Source organism: Artemia sp. Qi Xiang Cuo, chromosome 6 (genome assembly GCF_049724085.1).
Source record: "Artemia sp. Qi Xiang Cuo chromosome 6, ASM4972408v1, whole genome shotgun sequence".
Classification (NCBI taxonomy): domain Eukaryota; kingdom Metazoa; phylum Arthropoda; class Branchiopoda; order Anostraca; family Artemiidae; genus Artemia; species Artemia sp. Qi Xiang Cuo.
Genome location: NC_142799.1, coordinates 40,586,781 through 40,607,814, shown reverse-complemented (window position 1 = coordinate 40,607,814; position 21,034 = coordinate 40,586,781). Strand labels below are relative to the sequence as shown.

At 35.0% G+C, this 21,034-nt stretch overlaps 1 protein-coding gene across 1 annotated transcript in view; it reads left to right on the top strand.

The window, feature by feature from the left end:
* Nucleotides 1-8,783: 8,783 nt before the first annotated feature.
* LOC148951234 (protein YIF1A-like) overlaps nt 8,784-21,034 on the top strand; it is a 36,852-nt gene continuing 24,601 nt past the window's right edge. The window contains exon 1 of the mRNA XM_089090191.1: nt 8,784-9,009. Within this exon, the coding sequence (XP_088946317.1) occupies nt 8,847-9,009 (163 nt within the window). The 5' untranslated portion in view covers nt 8,784-8,846. The remainder of the gene's footprint in view (nt 9,010-21,034) is intronic.

The window sequence follows — 21,034 nt, the reverse complement described above, 5'->3', positions numbered from 1 at the left end:
TAATCATAACACCCATTGTCTTCACAACGAGGACGTAGAAACCATATTCTTTTGTTGTCCCAACAGTTGAATCGTTGACCCGACTCCTCCTCCCAGAACAATCTAAAACCGCGACGATACCAATCTTGTAGCAATAAACTAAAATCACGGTTAGGATTCTTTCCAATCATACCGGGATATGTATTCTCCCACTGATTATATTTATCATAGTGGCAATTGGAGCATAAGTGCCCTCTAGGATGAGAGTCACACACCTCTTCAAGACAGGAATTACAATCTTTAGTTTGAACAGCATATCCTCTATGCAACTTACACGGTTTGCAGAATCTACACTTTCCATCATACACATCAATCATTGTGCAATTCTAACATGATGACCGACTGCCTAGGGTGTACATACATAGGGGACATGTATGGAACATTTTTTCATGTGTTGACACTCTCACTGCCACAATGAAACCGAGCTAGCAACAACAAAAATTGTCGGAGATAGTGAGAGAGGAGTAAATCATCCTCGAGCACCATCTTTCTCATGAAAAAAGTCCTAAATTTCTAAACTAGTGTTTAAAAGCATATCCACAATATCATTTTTCTGTGTCGTGATAAATATATCAATAAATTGTGTAAATGAATTTGGACCACGACGTAGAAGCTACAAACAATAGATTAATGATGAAGAATCAGTTTTCATTATATCGACAAACGTTTCTCAAGAAAATATCTTCCTTTGAATAGACAGCTCTAGAAAATCGTCATCTAGAATCAAACTGTTTCCATAAGCAATAGATTCCTCAAGATTCACTCTTTTTCAAATCTATCCATTTTTAGAGTCCTAACTTTCTCACAACTAACTTCTAACCTGAATTTTTTTCTATTCTAAAAAATATACGCTAGTCTACAATAGAAAGGAAAATACCTTTGATTTAGAAACACATTTATTGAACATAATTACAATAATAATATTCACTAATGCATTTTGTTCTCATCGATATATTTCGATAGGACATCTAATCCTGACCGAAGTTTATTTATATGGGGAATATTCACTTTTCAAGCAAAACATAGTTGCTCCTCCTGCTTAAACTTGCTGAATGATATCACGTATCTAGCATACATATTGTCCCATTCAAGGCATAGTCTACTGCCTCCGGCTATTTCCACAGCCACATTGGGTAATCGTATACCGTTGCTGCTGCTGTAGACTTCATAATTAATCTCAAATAGTGTAAATGCACCACTCATTATTTTCTAATAATATCCTCTCGAATAAACTATTCTCTCTGAATTTAAGTCTCGTACCAATATGAACCGCAATGAAAACCAGTCCTTTTATTCAAATCCCAACCACAAATCAAGTTATCGTATATGGAGTAACCTCCGCTCTCTGATTGGCTCATAAAAAACGGATGTTACCTCGAAAACCGGTTCGGTTGAGTTATATAATTATGATCATACTCTCAAAACATGTTTGACTACATTATACACTGCCAAATAACCAGTCTGATAATCTGCCTTGGAAAGCTGCCATGGACCGTAAAGGCCCAGAAACTTAGAGTTGGCCCAGAAACCTGTCTGGTTGAAAAAACTTGGAGTTGAAACAAACTTGTGTGGGGAATCCCCGTTCATACTGCTATCTTTTTTGCAATGTTTAGGAACAGGAGGGGAATCCCCGCTCGTTTGGAAGGGTACCAACGGGGCATAGGCAAATAGAACGTAGTTTCATAGCGTGTTTAATCACTTGTAGAGAAATAACATAGGAATTGCTATACAGGCTACAGAAATGGAATGTACTACTCTACTGTAGCCTTAATAGTGCTAGTTTAATAGTATCAGAGGTCGTAGTAGGAGCAGTAGTAGTAATAATAGTGTTGAATTAGTAGTATTAGTAACAGTAGTAGCAGCAGTATTAAAAGAAGTATTAGCAGGTAGATACCCCAAAAGTTCCATCTTGATACGCAAAGCTGTTCCAAAAAAATTGCTGATACACCTGTATGAGCAATCTGTACGTTATTGCAAGTTATCAATTGTTAAAATTTAAGGTTTCTATAGAAGGAATGGTCGTAATAACTTTGAAGGAGGCTCATTCGATTGGAGATTGAAAGTTCAAGTTCAATTTTGAAGAATCAAAGGTAATCAGAGGACAATAAGCCTTTCCCTCTTAACCTACATCCCCACCAAATACATCCGATCAAAATAAAAATAAACCTTTTGTTCAAAATAGTCTGAAGGTCAAATAGCCATGCCTTTTGCGGTTAACAACCCCACCAGCAGCATCTGGGGCAAGGGCTGTAAGTTAAGCTAGTTGCTCATTGCTAACACATAAGGTTTTTGTAGAAAAAAAATTATTTTAACTTGGGGGGGGGGCTCATTGGATTGGAAATCAAAATTTTTCAGCACTTTTTCAAAGTTAAAAGTGATCGGAGGGCTTCCATTCCACCCTTTTTTTCCCCAAATACTAAATTTTGTAATTTAGTTTTTTCCCCGAATACGTAAATTTTGAGACGGTCATTTTATTTAAAACAGTTCAAAGGTTAAATAACTCTACCGTAGTTAAATAACTATGGTTCATTACCCTTAGCCTCTGGTGCAAGGGCTGTAAGTTATACAAGTTGCCTATTGTTAACATATAAGTTTTTTTTTTATCAAGAAAAGAGGGCATATTTGATCCTATAAATAAAAAAAGAATGCAGCATTAAGGTCAAACCTTAGGGAAATGTCAAAAAGAATGCCAAAACAATCAAAAAGCCTTTATTCATTTATTGGTTGTGAAAAGGAAATACCAGGAATATTTACAATGGCTGATGGTATCAGCCGTCACACTGTTTGGAAAATATTTAGGAGCTTCTTCAACTAAATCAAGAGGTACAATGTGCATTCAGTTTCAAAAGACGTTATATCTGCAATGTGTCGAAAACAGCTAAGGGTATAAACCTGACGATATGAAGTTAAAATTTTTAGGGCAAGTTGAAGGAATGTTGAAAAAAAGGCTGGAGTGCAACCAGTCCCACTCCCATGTCCTTTTTAGTTGCAATCTCCTCAAGGACATCTGCTCAAAATTTGTTATCTGGATTCACAAAGTTCAAATATTTTCAACACATATGTTCATTACTTAACGTCCGAAAGTTCTGATTCATCTGGAAAGCAGTGTAATAAATCAGCTTTAATGGTTTGTTACATCGGATCCTTTTTTTCTTTTGCAAAAACAAAACAAAGCTTTTTCGTGAATACTTTTGACAGGTGTTTATATCATGAATTTAATAAACAAACAATTTCAACAAGGTTGAACATGTAAAAATTCTAACTTGTGTTTTACCCAATGATATTGCCTAATATTTAAAGTGAACTGAAAATCTGAGTTCAGTGGTTCAGTTCCACGGTGGTTCAGTTGTACGGTGGTTCAGTTGTACGGTGGTTCAGTTACACGGGGGTTTAGTTACATGGGGGTTTAGTTACATTGGGGTTCAGTTAAATGAGGTTGAGATGCACGGAGGTTTAGTTACACGAGGGTTTAGTTAAATGGGATTCAGTTGCCCGGTTGTTCAGTTATATGAGGGTTCAGTTGCACGGGCGTTCGGTTATAAAGGGGTTCAGTTGCATGGTGGTTCAGTTACACGGTGGTTCAGTTACACGGTGGTTTAGTTATAGGGGTTCAGTTGCTTGGGGTTCAGTTACACGGTGGTTCAGTTACACGCACGCCATTCCTTTCAAGTGTTGAGTGACGTGCAACGAAAATACCGTACAACCTGAGAACCCTCTATTACCACAAGAGGCAGGCAGCATTAAAAATTCCTATCCTCAACAACCATAAGAAAAAAGAGGTGATGTCATTGCAGCATTTAATCATCTACTGGCAACTCCCACTTCAAAGCTTCTGCCCATCATCCCCGACAAGAGAATATGGAAAGACTCCCAGAAATCCTCCAACTAGCTACTAGCCGAAGAGAACGCTTCCACCTCTACCCCAACCGTGTAGCTCCACTTTAGAACCTACAAAGTAGTCAAAGCATCCAATCTTAAACCCTGAAGTCATTCAAGTGAGTTGCAACATGGACTGGGAGCGGAAGGACTTGTATCTACATTGGGATCCCATAGTCCTTAGTCAAACTTTGAAGTAAGCACTGGCTTGCGAGCCACAGGGAGCCATCCTCTTACGCCTACATAAAAGAATTTAAGGTGATTTATGATAAGGAATGAAAAGGCCACCCAAAGGAGCCACTTCTGGTGTATTTTATTTCGATCTGTAACATTTTACGCAAAAAAAGAAGGCTTCTGATTATTTTCATTATTTCAATTTAAATGTAATTCCAAAAAATCTGATACTACAAAGGCAAACTACTACTACTAGTACTATTACTAACAATTTGCGGTACAACCAAGCCACCTGAGGCCGACACTGCTATGCGCGCTCCGGTAGGACCTACCTTTCGTTCCACCCTAGAATGGTGGCTGACAACGACAATATTTGGCAATCTGTCAACCTTCATTCGCAGAACTTGTTCTAGTCATCTTAACCTTACTCTCATCATAGCCCTAGAATTTAGGATTGAACCCGATTTTCCCCTGCAGTCTTCTGTTTAAGATACGGTCAGTCAGTCAGGTACCCAAAAAGACCGTAGGCAATTTCTCTGACAAACACCTAGTAAATTCTCCTCCGTTTTTCGGAGCGCCCATGGTTTAGAACCATAGTAGACCACTGTCATTAGTGCAGTTTCCAATATTCTAATCTTTGTTCGCAGACTTATCTTCCTATTCTTCAAAATGTGTTTAACTGTAGAAAAATACCCTAAACCTTGGCTATTCTACTTTTAACATTAACACCGCCCCCACCGCCCTTACTAATAATATTACCTAGGTATGGAAAGCTATCCAACTGATAGATCTACTCGTTATCCAGCATCACCGTTTCACCTTCACTTATTCCTAGTAATGGCCGCTTAGTTTTCTTAGCGTTAGTTTTCAAACCTGTTCTTGCACCCTGAATTCGTAATACCTCTAAAAGTGCATTTATTTTGCTAATTCTTTCATCTAGAACACTTAAATCATCAGTATAATCTAAGTCAGGAAGAAATTTAATTCCCCATTTGATTCCTTATTTTCCCATTGCCTTTGTTGTAATTCTTACGATAAAGTCCATCAAAATGGTCCACATAGTTGGTAATAGAACCTAACCCTGCTTAACTCCTAATTTAATAGGAAACCAGCTACTGAGCTCATTTCCTACCTTAACCGTATCGATGTTATTTTCTTAAATAGTACTAACAACTTTAATGCATTTATCTAGTATACCATACAAGGATATAGGTATATTCCAAATTTAATAGGTATATTCCGGTGGGGTATATTTTCCACAGGGGCAGGGGTATTTCCTGGTTTTTTTTTTCTGCGGGGAGAGGGGTATTTTACAGGTGGTTATTTCCTGAGGGGTGAACACCTGCTCCCATGGAATACCAGGCATAACTGATTCATATTACGAAGTAATTTGGTGTGGCAAAAGTGCCCTAAAGTTTATCAACATTTTTCAATGGAGCAATTCAACCGCGCTTTCATTATTGATTATTTTAATTATTCACAATTATTGACGGCATAAGTGTAATAATTGTACTCCATTGAATGACGTTTTGAGAGTAAAATTAGTTTTGCAAGAGAATTTTGGAAATCGGTAAAAATAGTCAAAGTCAATTTGTCTAATTTTTCTTTTTCTATGCGCCATGTTGTTTCCATTGTACAAGAATAATTGTTGAAACAAAAGAAATCAATTACAGTTAAAAACGTCGGCTCCATTGAAATATTTAAGAAGAAAATTTTAAGAAAATATTTAAGAAATATTTAAGATTTTTAATTTATCTGCATAGTAAACGACACAATATTGCGCAGGATTCTGATGAATGGATACTTTTCTCGATTTTGTTCATTTTGGTGTTGTTTTTTTTGGTATGAAAACATCTTCTATCTACGTTGTCTATTATGGGCTGTCTCAATATTCTAGTATAATATTTGTGTGCACGAATCTCAGAAACTGTTATCCCAGGGGGTACGAAACATGAAATTAGGTGATATAGACTTTATTTTCTAATGCAGAAAATTTATAGGCCGGGACTAGGGCTCATGATAAACATGGAAGCTTCTAAGTATTGCTTAGGTGGGGAAGGTATTAAAAATAGAATTCTAGTTACTTATTTTATGACTAACAAACGAAAGGTATCAGTCATTGTATTATATGTCCCTTTTAAAGAGACTGACAAAGATAGTAGTGACTCTGAAGAATTCTCTTCTCCGGCTCTTGAAAAAATCTGACTCTCTGTCGGAATTCTGTTGCCTGCTGTCAGCCAGCTGGTTTGCAGGTGCTGACATCCATTTCTTGGATAGTGTTTTGCGATATCCTATCGTAGCTTCTGCGGCCTCAAGAATAGTCTTGCGCATGGTCATCCACTTTTCATCCAGGCTGTGGGGTTCGCTTGTCAGTTGTTTGCACTTGGAGAGTTTCAAAGCATTTATAGATCTCTAATCTGAATGCCTGTCGTATATCAACGTCATCGAAGTGATTAGTGTCAAATTTTTGTGGAGGTTTCGTCTTTCTGCTAGCTGCTAGTCGAAAATTTAGATCTAGCTTGAATAGGAAATGGTCCAATTCATGTCTTGAACCAATATCTGCTCCGATGCATGATCTACTATTCGTAGCCATCGATTTCCAACGTCGGGACTTGAGGATGTAATCAATTTGGCTTTTTCTTCACAGTCTCTTGAATACTACGTGGCTCTATGGCTGAATATGTGTTTGAATAGGGTATTGGTACTGATAAAATCATTCGTCATGGCAAACTGAAGAAACCTTGATTCCCTGCTACATCTAGTTCCAATACCAAAATGGCCAACGGCAGACGCAACATTGGACACTTTTCATTCAATTCTGGCGTTAAAATTACTTCCAATCAAGGTGAAGTCTTGTTTCTGGAACTTCTTGAGTGAGCAAGTTAGAACCAAGTAGAAAAGACCTAGTTTGCTCTTTGGCGCTTTTCTGGTTGGAGTATAAACTACGTATAATAGCTCATATGTTGATTAGGTGGCCTTTGAATCGTGTTCTTACTACTCTGTGTGAGATAAGTTCTCACTTGAGAAGTGATCTTGATTCGAGGGGGCTTTGATGATGCCCACTACACCATACGCAGATCCATCAAGGGATCAGGAGTTGAAAAAGAGAATGAAGAGTCATTCTCCGGATTACAGGTCTATGAGCCTTCTACAGTGTTGTTTATTTGAGTTTTTGACACGCTCTTGATGTCAATGTTGCAATGTAATAACCCCCAACATTCAAACGACTGGGTCGTAAGGCATCTTACCAAACAAACATTCCAGCACCCTGCAGTTAGAAGTTGTCTACGTTTCCGAAGACTTATAGCTAAGAACAGCATGTGTCATTATACCTTCTTAGACCTCATTATTACGGATTAAGAACAAGTGTTTTATCTAGCCAATAGAAAAGCTTCAGTTAAAGCGTTATCCTTGTACCTCATAAATGCATTAGCTTCAATGAAAAAGTTATCCTCGTACGGTATACCTGATAGATACATTCAAGTGAGTAGTGCCAAGTATGAGAACATCATTGCTGCAGTTTAGCTAGGAAATTATGTTAGTAGCTTATTTCGTATTGAATGAGGAGTTAAACAGCATCGCGCCTTAAGCATTTCTTAAGAGTTTAGGATGCAACAACAGAATTGATACTTAATAACAAGAAAACTAAGTTGCATTGACATAGAATAAATGAAGGGGAAGCGGCGATATTGGGTAACGAGAAGATCAATCAAGTGAAAAGCTTCACCTGTCTGAGTAGTATTATTAGTAAAGATGGTTAATATTAAAAGTAAAATAGTCAAGGTTCGGGTCCTTTATCAAAGTTAAAAAAATTTAGAAGAATGGGAATATAAGTCTTTGAACTTAGATTAGAATATTGAAAGTTACACGAAAGACAGTGATTAAGTATCATTCTAAAATGTGGAAACTTTGCAAGATGGAAAAAAGATTTGTCAGATGTTTTCCAGAGGGATTACTGCAAATTGTTATGGGTAATTGTTTAACTGATTTTATACCAAACAGTAAGCTGTACGAAAATGTGATTCTGTCCCACCTTTTAGGGCTATAACGGGAGAAAGATTGAAATGGCGAGGACACGCTTCGCGGATGAAGGATTACAGACTGCCAAAATGGTTCTTGTTGCCCATCCATCTAAAGAAAAACGAGAAATAAGACACATTCCTATGTACCGTGACACAGTGACATAAAAAGGAAAAAGTGACATATTTTAGAAATTTGGGACATACAAGGGTGAAATTGGGACATATTTTGTAAATTTATGACACAAAACAAAATATTTCACGACTGGATATCAATTTTGGTAAAAAAATGTCACTTCACGCCAAAGTAGTGCTTTTTCTCAGTAATTTTATTTAGCGTCTATGTTTTACCAGAAATATTGTAAGTGAAAAATCTCATTCAAAGTAGGGGATTCACATGTTTGTATAATTTTCGTACTTTCACTTGGGTCACTTTGTTTGAATGTTTATAAGGATTTTTTCGTTTGCATAACTTTTTTTGCTAAATAGCCGCTTTAAAAGAGGTTTAAGAAGCTTGTTTTAGTCAGTATTACAAGTGGAAAAATGAATAACCTCTAGTTTCTGCAATTGTAAGAAAGAAACATTTCATCTAAATTGCACATTTTTGGATGCTCAGACAACACATTCATATACCGAAATGTCGGCAACTCTGCTTTTCCTTACCGCTTAACATTTAGGAAAGAATTATAAACAAATTCAAAAATCTTGGGCAGAAGGATAGCAAAGAAGAAAGAAAAAATGAATCGGGCTTCAAGAAAGCCTAAAAGAAATAGACCAGGTCCTGAAGATGCTGCTAGTTATATGTATCCAGTAGAACAAATGTATTCTATGCCTCAGCAGGGTTATGGTCAGGAACAGTATCCAGGTTTTGAAGCAATGATCCATCCTGAATATTCACAAGGTATATCTTATTTACCTTGTAGGCTTATGTAAATTTTTACCAAATCATATTATTGAGTAACAACTAAAGTGAATATATCATTCAATGCCTTTTTTATGCTGATTATGAATATAGCCTAATAGCCTAATCCTTTTTGCTGGAAATGAATTTAATCCCCCCCTTTAACCTAACCCCCACCCCCGAATGTGCAAATATATATCTTGAATTGATATATATGGGGGGGGCTAAAATTCATTTCCGATCAAAATGATTATTATATTTGTAATCAGCATTAAAAAAAGGGGTAAAGTTCTACCAAATCACATTATTGACTTACACATAAAGTGAATATACCACTCAATGCCTTTTTTTATGCTGATTATGAATATATATCACATAAGCTGTCAAAACGTTTTGTTAAAACACAAACACTGCAACACTTCTTCTCTGAGCGTGTTGTCAACAATTGGAATAGCCTTCAAGCTGAAACGGCGACTGCACCTACGGCTGCGTCCTTCAAGTCCAGACTTGACATGGAATGGAATAACAAGTCATGGAAATATGAGTGGGACTGTCCGTCCCACTCAACTACTGACTGATGCCAACTTTATCATAATGAGTGTCTTGCTAGGAGGCTGATGCCGCTTGTCATACCCAACCATCTCGCATACTCGATCCGAAGTTGCTGTTGTGCGGTGGTGTCAGCTCTATACCACTGAGAATGGTCTTTACAGGCCATATCTACCTCGTGGCCACCGCTACAGAGTGGGCTTAAATTGCATCTCTCCAGCAGACCTCTCCTATGGCGTGTCACTGGGCCCTAACACAGTGACAAATTTTTGCCATCATGACCCGGAGCACAACAGATCCAGTATGGACCTTAATTTGCTCTGAAGTGTGAATTAAAGGTAATTAAGGTAGGCTAATAGTAATCATTTCTATCGGAAATGAATTTCAGCCCCCCCCCTATAGGCCTATATGCCAATTCAGGGTAGGCCTATTTATTTCTACAACCTAACCTAACCCTGAATTGGCATATATAGAGAAGGGGGCTGAAATTCATTTCTGATAGAAATGCTTATTATATTTGTAATCAGCATAAAAAAAGGCATTGAATGGTGTATTCACTTTATTCCTAACTCAATAATATGATTTGGTAGAACTTTACCAAAAAGGCATCAAATGATATATTCACTTTAGTTGTTACTCAATAATATGATTTGGTAAATATTTACCCAGGCTTATACCTAAGGCTGCTGGTGCCTGGCTCAAAATTAATTACTGTGCCCCATTCTACTCAGTATAAATAAAAATACAGGCCTAGAAGCACCACCCATGGTATTCCCCCAGCTGTGTTGCCCCCCCCCCCCCCCTATGCTACAGCATCCAGGACAGTTGCCCCCTTTGAATAGCCCTGCTTTACTTATATTGCTAAAGTTCTAGGTGAGGTGATTGGCCTGTTTTGGTAATTTTTTGCAGTTTATATTATTGACTTACAAATAAAGTAAACACATTAAATCTTTACCAAATCATATTATTGACTTAAAAATAAACTGAGTATACCACTTTATGCCTTTTTTTATGCTCTTTCCAAATATAATAATCATATTTGTTGGAAATGAATTTTACAACCCCCCCCCCCCCACCCATATATATACCAATTCAGGGTATATATTTGCACATTAGGGGGGGGGGCAAATTTTATTTCTGATCTAAATGGGAGGTAAGCCTGAACTTTACCCCCACCCCCCTAATATGCAAATATATACCCTGAATTGGTATATAGTGGTGGGGGTAAAATTTATTTCCAACAAAAATGATTATTATATTTGGAAAGAGCATAAAAAAAGGCATCAAGTGATATACTCACTTAATTCACAAGTCAATAATATGATTAGGTAAATATTTACTGTAAACACACCACTTGATGCCTTTTTTATGCTCTTTCCAAATGTATTAATTTACCCCCACCCCTATATATACCAGTTGAGGGTATATATTTGCACATTAGGGGTAGGGGGGTTTGTTGATAAAGTTTAAACTTACCTCTCATTTACATCAGGAATAAAATTTACTCCAACCCCCTAATGTTCAAATATATACCCTGAATTGGTATATATAGAGGTGGGGGTAAAATTCATTTCTGACAAAAATGATTATTATATTTGGAAAAAGCATTAAAAAAGGCATCAAGTGGTATGTTTACTTTATCTGCAAGTCAATAATGTGAACTGTAAAAAATTTAACCCTTTTTTATGCTCTTTATAAATATAATTATTGCTTCTACTGCAAATTCAAATTCAGCCACCCCCCCCCCCCTAATCCGCAAATATATACCCTGAATTGTAACCAAACAAAGAAGTTATTGAAAAGTGGTTAAAAACATATAAGTAGTTTATAAATAAGTTGTTCAAGAGTAACATATTCCAAAAATACTTATTTATAACAATTCAAACCTCATTTGTTAGGCAAATCAAATATAAGATATTTTCCTACCATTTCAAATTTTTCAATGTGTAAAAAATTAACACTGAATTTTTTGATTCAAAACTTTGATGTCAACAATTCATTGTATATTCCAATTCAGGTTATATATTTGCACATTAGGGGGGGGGGGTGGGTAAATTTGAATTTCCAATAGAATCAAATATTATGTTTATAAAGAGCATTAAAATGGCATCAAGTGACAGGTCAACTTTATTTGTAAGTCAATAATATGAACTGTGGAAAAATTTACTGATATTTGCTATAGGTCTACTTATCCTAAAGAGCAATTTAAATAGGTCAATGAAAATTTCTGGAATGTTTACAGAAAATAAATTATGCCCAAGAAGATCTTTTGAATTTTTTAGTTCTATCCCTTCCTTCTCCAAAAGGCACTGACTTCAGTAAACTGTTAATACACAGCCATTTCTAGGCCTTAAGGAAAGGTGCTAATAAAGTAAAATTAGTATCTTTAGATTATCCCAGGGGTGTAACTCCAGCATTCTTATAGGGGGGGGGGGAGGGGTAAGAGGGCTCCACATTTGGATAGTCAATTGGCATAGGCTATCCTTCAGGGGAAAACAGTGGTGGTTCTGGCCTATTCAATTTGCTCATACTTACAGTAGCCCAATTCTCATTATTTAAACATTGCATTAAGTAAGTAATTTACTGCCAACTACAACCTCTACTTTATTTTAATAAAGACAAAGTTTCAAAAACTACAAAATGATTAAATGTTAGATTATTTATTTCAAATATGTGCCCCTAATATTTCTGTGCCTAGGCAAGTGCACACAGGTGGTCCTCATACCTACTGGAGGTAGTGTAAGTGAGGTATTGTGATATTTGGGGCAGTTACTAAAACTGAGATCCAATGTACAATTACCTCTTGTTGGGACACTGACATTCTGCTTAAGTGACAAAGAATTGCTTTGGCATTTGGGATCCAAATTGTTAAAGTTGCCACTGATACCAGCATTAGGATGCACAGATTTATACAGTGTCAGTGCAATGCTGAAAGTAAGTCACAAGGTCTTGACAGTAAGGCCACATTGTGGATAGTAAACAACACATATCACCAGTGATGTCTCTTCCTTAGATAACTTCTTAGACCTGCACCACAACCATAGGACTTAAAAACTTTGCTTATTTGGTATATTTTTGAAATTGAGAACTGCTTTTTTTTACAATTAATTAAAAAAAACTTTTTCCACAAAATAAGTTTTTCAAAGAAAAGTAAAGAACTCCATTAAACAAAAAATGAGCAAAAATAAAACCAAATAATTTAACAAGCATGAAACTACCACAAATCAACATTGATAAATAAATGAAACCCAAAACGAACAGAAATTACAATAAATAATCAAACTCAAAACAAGCAGAAATTAACATAAGTTGGGCTCAAAACCCCTATGCCTTTGAAAGGCCAGAACAAAATTTTTACTTTGCAAAATTGCAAAAAATACAAATGTGCATTGTCAGTACTGATATTTAGTAATCAAAATGTTAATATTATTTGATTTATTAAAGTTATAAAAGTAGAAACATTTATATTTTTTTCAGTAAAGTGCAAATTATGTTCTGGCCTTGGGAAGGCATAGGGGTTTTGAGCCCAACTTATGTTAATATCTGCTCGTTTTGAGTTTAACTTGGTTATTTATTGTAATTTCTGTTCATTTGGGTTTCATTTATTTATCAATGCTGATTTGTGGTAGTTTCATGCTTGGTAGAATATTTGATTATATTTTTGCTCATTTTTTGTTTAATGGAGTTCTTTACTTTTCTTTGAAAAACTTATTTTGTGGACAAAGTTTTTTTTAATTAATTCTAATAAATACCCAAGTAAAACTTAAAACAAGCAAAAATTTACCAGAGTATTGCTTATAACCCCCATGCCTTCTCAGGACAAGAACACAATTTGCACGTTACTGAAAACAAAATACGTTTGAAATGTTTTCACTGTTCTTACTTTCATAAATAAAAATTTTTCAAAACCTTAGGGAATAAATATCAGTGTATGTCAATTAAACTGACAATCCACAGTCATTTTTTTTCTTTTTTAGTAAAGCGCAAATTGTGTTCTGGTCTTGAGAGGGCATGGGGTCTATCAGCCCTACTGATGCTAATTTTTGCTTGTTTTGAGTATGACATGGCTATTTATTGTAATTTCTGTTTGTTTTGAGTTTTATTTATTTATTGATAGTGATTTGTGGTAGTTTTACACTTGGAAGATTGTTTGACCTTATTTTTGCTCATTCTTGGCTTAATGGAGCTCTTAACGTTTCTTTGAAAAACTTGCTTTGTAGAAAAAGCTTTTTTAATTAATTTCTTGCAATGTCAACTATCAGTTTTAGGTAATCAAGTGCAAAAACTGAATGTTTTGATTCTGCTCTACATCGTCCAACATATAACGCCTAGTAGGGACAAAATGTAATGCGAGTACTACTACCTAGCAGTCGGTTTCGAAATAAAATTTAAAGATGTCTCTTTAATAGGAAAGCTATTTCAATTTTTAAAACACTGAAAGGTAAAAGCAAAAAGGAGACAAATAGTAGTGTCCAGTCCAGAATGCTTGTCATTTAATAAAAGTGGGGGTAAAGTGGATGTGTTTGGGGAAATGGTAGGCGTGAGAAGGGCGTTAGTTGCTCTCCAATCACTTTCAACTATTAAAATAGGCAATAGCCCTCTCAGTTTCCAATTGAATGAGCCCCTTTTGAAGTTTTTACAACAACGCTATCTGTAAAAACCTTATATGCCCCCAGGGTGTAACTTACAACCCTTACCTTGAGGGCTGTGGTGGGAAGGGGTTGTGATCCTTAAAGACCTAATTTCCAAAACTTTCAACTTAATTGAATAAAATGGCTATCTAAAAATTTTGATTGGATGTGTTTGGGGAAAAGGTGGGCGTGAGAGGGGTGTTAGTTACCCTCAAATCACTTTTGTCTATTAGAAAGAGCACTAGCCCTTTTTCAAGTTTCTACAACAAAGATTTCAATAAAAATCTTGTATGCCCCCAGGGCATAACTTATAACCTTTGCCCTGAAGACTGTGGGGGAGTGCCCTGCTCAAAAGTATAATTTCCTGAACTTTGAACTGCGTGGAACAAAATGGCTATCTCAAAATTTTTATTGGATGTGTTTGGGGAAATGGTGGGCGTGGAAGGGGTGTTAGTTGCCTTCCAATAATTTTTGACTATTAAGAAGGACACTAGTCATTTCAATTTCCAATCAAATGAGCCCTTTTTGAAGTTTCTACTACAACATGTTCTATAAAAACATTGTATGCCCCCAGGGTATAACTTACAACCCTTGCCCTGAGGGCTGTGCGGGGGGGGGGTTGTCATCCTCAAATACCTAATTTGCAGAACCTAAAACTACGTTGAATAAAATGCCTATCTCGACATTTTGATTGGATGTGTTTGGGGAAAAGGTGGGTGTGAGAGGGGGGTTAGTTGCCCTCCAATCACTTTTGACTATTAAAAAGGGCACTAGCCCTTTGAATTTCTAATTGAATGAGCCTTTTTTGAAGTTTCTACAACAACGCGTTGTTGTAGTATAAAAACCTTATATGCCCCCAGGGCATAACTTACAACCCTTGTCCTGAGGACTGTGTGGGGAGTGTCCTCCTCGAAAAAATAATTTCTATCTGGAAATTAACTACACTGAACAAAATGGCTATCTCAAAATTTTGATTGGATGTGTTTCAGGAAATGGTGGGCATGGAAGGGGTGTTAGTTGCCTTCCAATCACTTTCAGTTATTAAAAAGGGCACAAGCCACTCCAATTTCCAATTAAATGAGCCCTTTTCGAAGTTTCTATGACAACTTCTTCAGTACAGAGTGCCCTGCTCTAAAGGAAAATAATAATAAATAATACATTGTGCCAACATTGTTCTTATATGCCCCCAAGGCATAAATTAAAACCCTTGCCTTGAGGCTTGTGGGGGAGTGTCCTCCTCAAAAACATCTTTTCTATCTGGAAATCAGCTACGCTGAACAAAATGGCTATCTCAAAATTTTGATTGGATGTGTTTGGGGTAATGGTTTGCGGGGGGGGGGGGGCTAGTTGCCGTCCAATCACTTTCGACTATATTGAAAAGGGCACTAGCCACTCCAATTTCCAATCGAATAAGCCATTTTTGAAGTTTTTATGATAACTCCTTTGATATGAAGTGCCCTGGTCTAAGACCAAGAAGAAAAAATATAAATAAATAAATAATACCGCCAAACAATGTGCCAACATTGTTCTTTACTTAGGCAGTGCTGCCTATGATTAGTAGATACAAATACCTGCTAAAATTCAAACTAGAACCAACAAGAAATTACTATTAAAGAATAAATGAAACCCAAAACAAATAGAAATTAAATGAACAGTTATAGCCAGGGGCGTCCCGAAGAAAGGGGCAGGGAGGGCCCCCCCCCCCATTTTTTTGGCATTCAGTAAAATTTTTGCTAAGGGCAAAAATTTTGCAAAATTCTTGATTTGTGTAGAAAATTTGGCATAAATCAGGCAGTGATTCGGTAGAATTTACGAAGATCGCCCCCCCCCCCAATAAAATGAGCCTCGGGACGCCCCTGGTTATAGCAAAAAAACATACAGGAAGTATTGGTACTAATATAAATGAATAAAATACAAAAAATTACTATTAAAGAATAAATGAGACCCAAAAAAACAGAAATCAAATAAAAAATTATAAAAAGCAAACATACAATAGGTACTAATATAAATGGATAAATAAATCTTAAATTGAGTGAAAGTTATATTGAATGTGCAAATCAAGCTTGAAACCAACAAAAACCACTACAAACAAGAGTTTGAGTTTTGCCTCCTTCTCTTGCTGTAAAAATCTAAAACCTAATGTGTCATTGGCACTTTTGAAAACTATTTGTGTCTTGAATAGTCTTGGAAAGTACAAATAAAATCAAACTGAATATTTCATTATATAATGATATCAATTGTTGAAAGATAATCAGTTCAAGATTTTATTTTGCTGTAATTTTATTTTCATTTTCAATGCTGTAATAACTGGAAAAGAAAATATTTGTCATATAATTCGTTTTCAGTGAAGCGCCAATGAAGGAGTAGGCTTTAGATTTATACAGTCAAGAAAGGGGGCAGTATCCAAACTCTTGTTTGTAGTGATACTACATTTGTCTTGAACAGTCTCGGAAATAAATAATAAATTTAAACTGAATATTTGATATATAGTGATATTAATTACTGAAAGCTCATCAGTTCAAAATTTAATTCTACTTTAATCTTCATGTTTATTTTCAATGTTGTAATAAGTAAAAAAGACAGTATTTGTAATATAATTCGTTTTCACTAAAGCACCAATGATGCAATAGGTTGCACCCTGTGACCCAATTCACAGGTACAAGCAATACCAACAAGTTCATTTTTCTAGCATAGTTTGGTCTCTTTCATTTTGTCTATAAGTGATCAGACACTTGACAGTAATTTATTTGGAAATAAATAGGGATGTTTGAAGACATTTACACCAAGGTCTAGTATTATATATATTAATTAAAAAAAAAGCTTTCCAAAAAAAGAAGTTTTTCAAAGAAAAGTAAGGGCCATATTAAACTTTAGATCAGCAGATACAAATACCTTGTTAAAATTCAAACTAGAAACAACAAGAAATCACTATTAAAGAATAAATGAAACCCAAAACAAACAGAAATTAAATAAACAATTATATAAAATAACATGCAACAAGTACTAATATAAATGAATAGATTACAAGAAATTACTATTAAAGTATAAATGAAACCCAAAATAAACAGACATTAAATAAACAATCATAGCAAAAAAACATACAATAGGTAGTAATATAAACGAGTAAATCTTAAAACGAGTAAAGCTTAAGTTGAATATGGAAATCTAGCTCGAAACGAACAAAAATCACTACAAACAAGAGTCTGGGTTTTGCCTCCTTCTCTTGTTGTAAAAGTGTAAAACCTACTGGGTCATTAGCACTTTACTGAAAATTATATATGTCTTGAATAGTCTTGGAAAGTACAAATTAAATCAAACTAAATATTTGACATATAATGATATCAATGGTTGAAAGATGTAATTTTTATTTTCATTCTCAATGCTTCAATAACTGGAAAGGAAAATATCTGTAATATAATTTGTTTTCAGTGAAGCGCCAATGATGGAGTTGGCTTTAGACTTCTACACTTAGGAAAGGGGACAGTATCCAAACTCTTATTTATAGTGAAGCTGTATGTGTCTTAAACAGTCATGGAAATAAATAATAAAATTAAACTAAATATTTGATATATAATGATATTAGTTGCTGAAAGTTTATCAGTTCAAAATTTAATTCTACTTTAATCTTCATGTTTATTTTCAATGTTGTAATAAGTACAAAAGACAGTATTTGTAATATAATTCGTTTTCACTAAAGCACCAATGATGCAATAGGTTGCACCCTGTGACCGAATTCACAGGTACAAGCAATACCAACAAGTTCATTTTTCTAGCATAGTTTGGTCTCTTCCATTTTGTCTATAAGTGACCAGACACTTGACAGTAATTTATTTGGAAATAAATAGGGATGTTTGAAGACATTTACACCAAGGTCTAGTATTATATATATTAATTAAAAAAAAAGCTTTCCAAAAAAAGAAGTTTTTCAAAGAAAAATAAAGGCCATATTAAACTTAAGATCAGCAGGTACAAATACCTTGTTAAAATTCAAACTAGAACAACAATAAATCACTATTAAAGAATAAATGAAACCCAAAACAAACAGAAATTAAATAAACAATTATATCAAAAAAACATACAGCAAGTTCTAATATAAATGAATAAATTACGAGAAATTACTATTAAAGAATAAATAAAACCCAAAACAAACAGAAATTAAATAAACAATCATAGCAAACAAACATACAATAGGTACTAATATAAATGAATAGATAAATCTTAAAACAAGTGAAACTTAAATTGAATATGCAAATCAAGCTTGAAACAAACAAAAATCACTACAAAAAAGAGTCTGGGTTTTGCCTCCTTCTCTTGTTGTAAAAGTGTAAAACCTACTGGGTCATTAGCACTTTACTGAAAATTATATATGTCTTGAATAGTCTTTGAAAGTACAAATAAAATCAAACTAAATATTTGACATATAATGATATCAATGGTTGAAAGATGTAATTTTTATTTTCATTTTCAATGCTTCAATAACTGGAAAAGAAAATATTTGTAATAAAATTTTTTTTCAGTGAAGCACCAATGATGGAGTAGGCTTTACACTTTTACAGTTAAGGATATATATATAATATCATATATAATGATATTAATTACTGAAAGCTCATCACTTCAAAATTTAATTCTACTCTAATTTTTATGTTTTATTTTCAATGTTGAAAAAGTACAAAAGAAATATTTGTAATAAATTCGTTTTCAGTGAAGCACCAGTGATGCATTAGGTTTTAGACTTTTACAGTGAGAGAAGGAGGCAAAACCCAAACTCTTGTTTGTAGTGATTTTTGTTTGTTTCAAGCTTGATTTGCATATTCAATTTAAATTTCACTCGTTTTAAGATTTATTTATTCATTTATATTAGTACCTTTTGTATGTTTGTTTGCTATGATTTTTTGTTTAATTTCTGCTTGTTTTGGGTTTCGGTTATTCTTTAATAGTTATTTATTGTAATTTATTCATTTATATTAGTACTTGCTGTATGTTTTTTTTGCTATGATTGTTTATTTAATTTCTGTTCGTTTTGGGTTTCATTTATTCTTTAATAATAATTTCTTGTCATTTCTAGTTTGAATTTTAACATGTATTTGAATCTGCTGATCTGAAGCTTAATATGGCGTTTACTTTTCTTTGAAAAACTTCTTTTTCGGAAAGTCTTTTTAAAATTAATTTTTGTTTGTTTTTGGTTGCAAAAAGCTTCAAGTTTTTAGAAAATACCATCAAAGTATCTAAACTAGTATCAAAGTAAAGAAAACATCTAAGTAAACAAGGTATCAAAGTAACAATAAGCAAGTTCCATAATTAAGAGCCATTTCCCGGGGCTGGGGGGGTTGAAACCTGGAAACATATTAATTTGGCCTTTGAACTATTTTGAACAAAATGGCTATCTCAAAATTTTGACTGGAATTTTTTTGACAAAATTTTGGGAAAGTGGGATGTGGGTAAATTGCCCATTGATCACTTTTGACTCTTAAAAAATTTTCAATTTCTGATCAAATGAGCCTGCTCCAAAGTTAATATGACCACCCCTTCCACAAAAAACTTATATTCTAATGATGGGCAACTTACATAAGTTACTATCCTTTCCCTGGGGGCTATGGAGGATTTCTCAACCCATAAGTTATAGAAGTTTGAATTTGGACTATTTTGAACCAAATGGCTATTTCAAAATTATTGTAAGACGCATTTGGGGGGAAAAGGAACAGAGGGGTGGGGGCTTGTTACTTTTTGATCACTTTCGATTTTTAAAAAGGGCAAAATAAATTTTGATTTCCGATCAAATGAACTTCCTCCACAGTTAATACAGCCACGCCTTCCATAGAAGCTTTATATGTTAATGATGGGCTGCTAGCATAACTTACAGCCATTTGCCCCTGGGTGGGGAGGGGGTTGAAACCTGTAACCATAGCTTTTTGACATTTGGACGATTTTGAACAAAATGGCTAACTCAAAATTTTTATTGAAAGCATTTAGAAAAAAGGCATGGGGGGGGGGTGCCTACCATCTGATATCTCTTGACTTTTTAAAATGGAACTAAATTTTTCAGTTTAAAATGAATGAGGCTTTTCTGAAGTCTATACGATTACTCCTTTTATAAAAACCTCATTTAGGAACAATGGACAGCTTGCATAACTTACAGCCCTTGCCTGGGGAGCAGTGGGATGTTCTGTTAGCCCCTGAGGAATAATTATTTTAATTACTTCACGTCTTGACTATTTCGGACATAATGGTCATTTCCAAATTCAGATTTGATGCATTTGGGGAAAAGAGGGGAGGGCTTGATGTACTCCAATCACGTTTGACTCTTAAAAAGGGCACTAGAAATTATTATTTCCAACTGAATGAGCCCCCTCTAAAGTTTAAAACACCACCCCTTGCATATGAAGTGCCTCTGAAAAAAATAAATGGAGCCTTATGGCCTTAGGGCTGGTGGGGGGAGGCTAGTTGCTATCGAATCACTTTTGACTCTTAAAAAGGGAATTAGAACTTTCGATTTCTAATCATTCGAGTCCTCTCTGAAGTTTTTATGACCATCTTTTCCACAAAAACTTTATATGCCCCCAGAGCAAATGTCACAACCCTTCCACTGGGTTTTGAGGGGGGATATGTGGACACTGGAGTTTTTTCATCTGATTGTTGGAATATTTCAAACAAAATGGCTATCTCAAAATTTTGATCAGATGCATTTGGGGAAAAGAGGGGGGGGGGAGGGTTATATGCCTGCTGATTACTTTTAATGACTCTTAAAAAGGTAAATAGAAATTTCAATTTCCAATCAAATGATCCACCTCTGATGTTTATACAACCACCCTTACAAAAAGGCAACTCTGCCTTCTTGTGGAAAAATT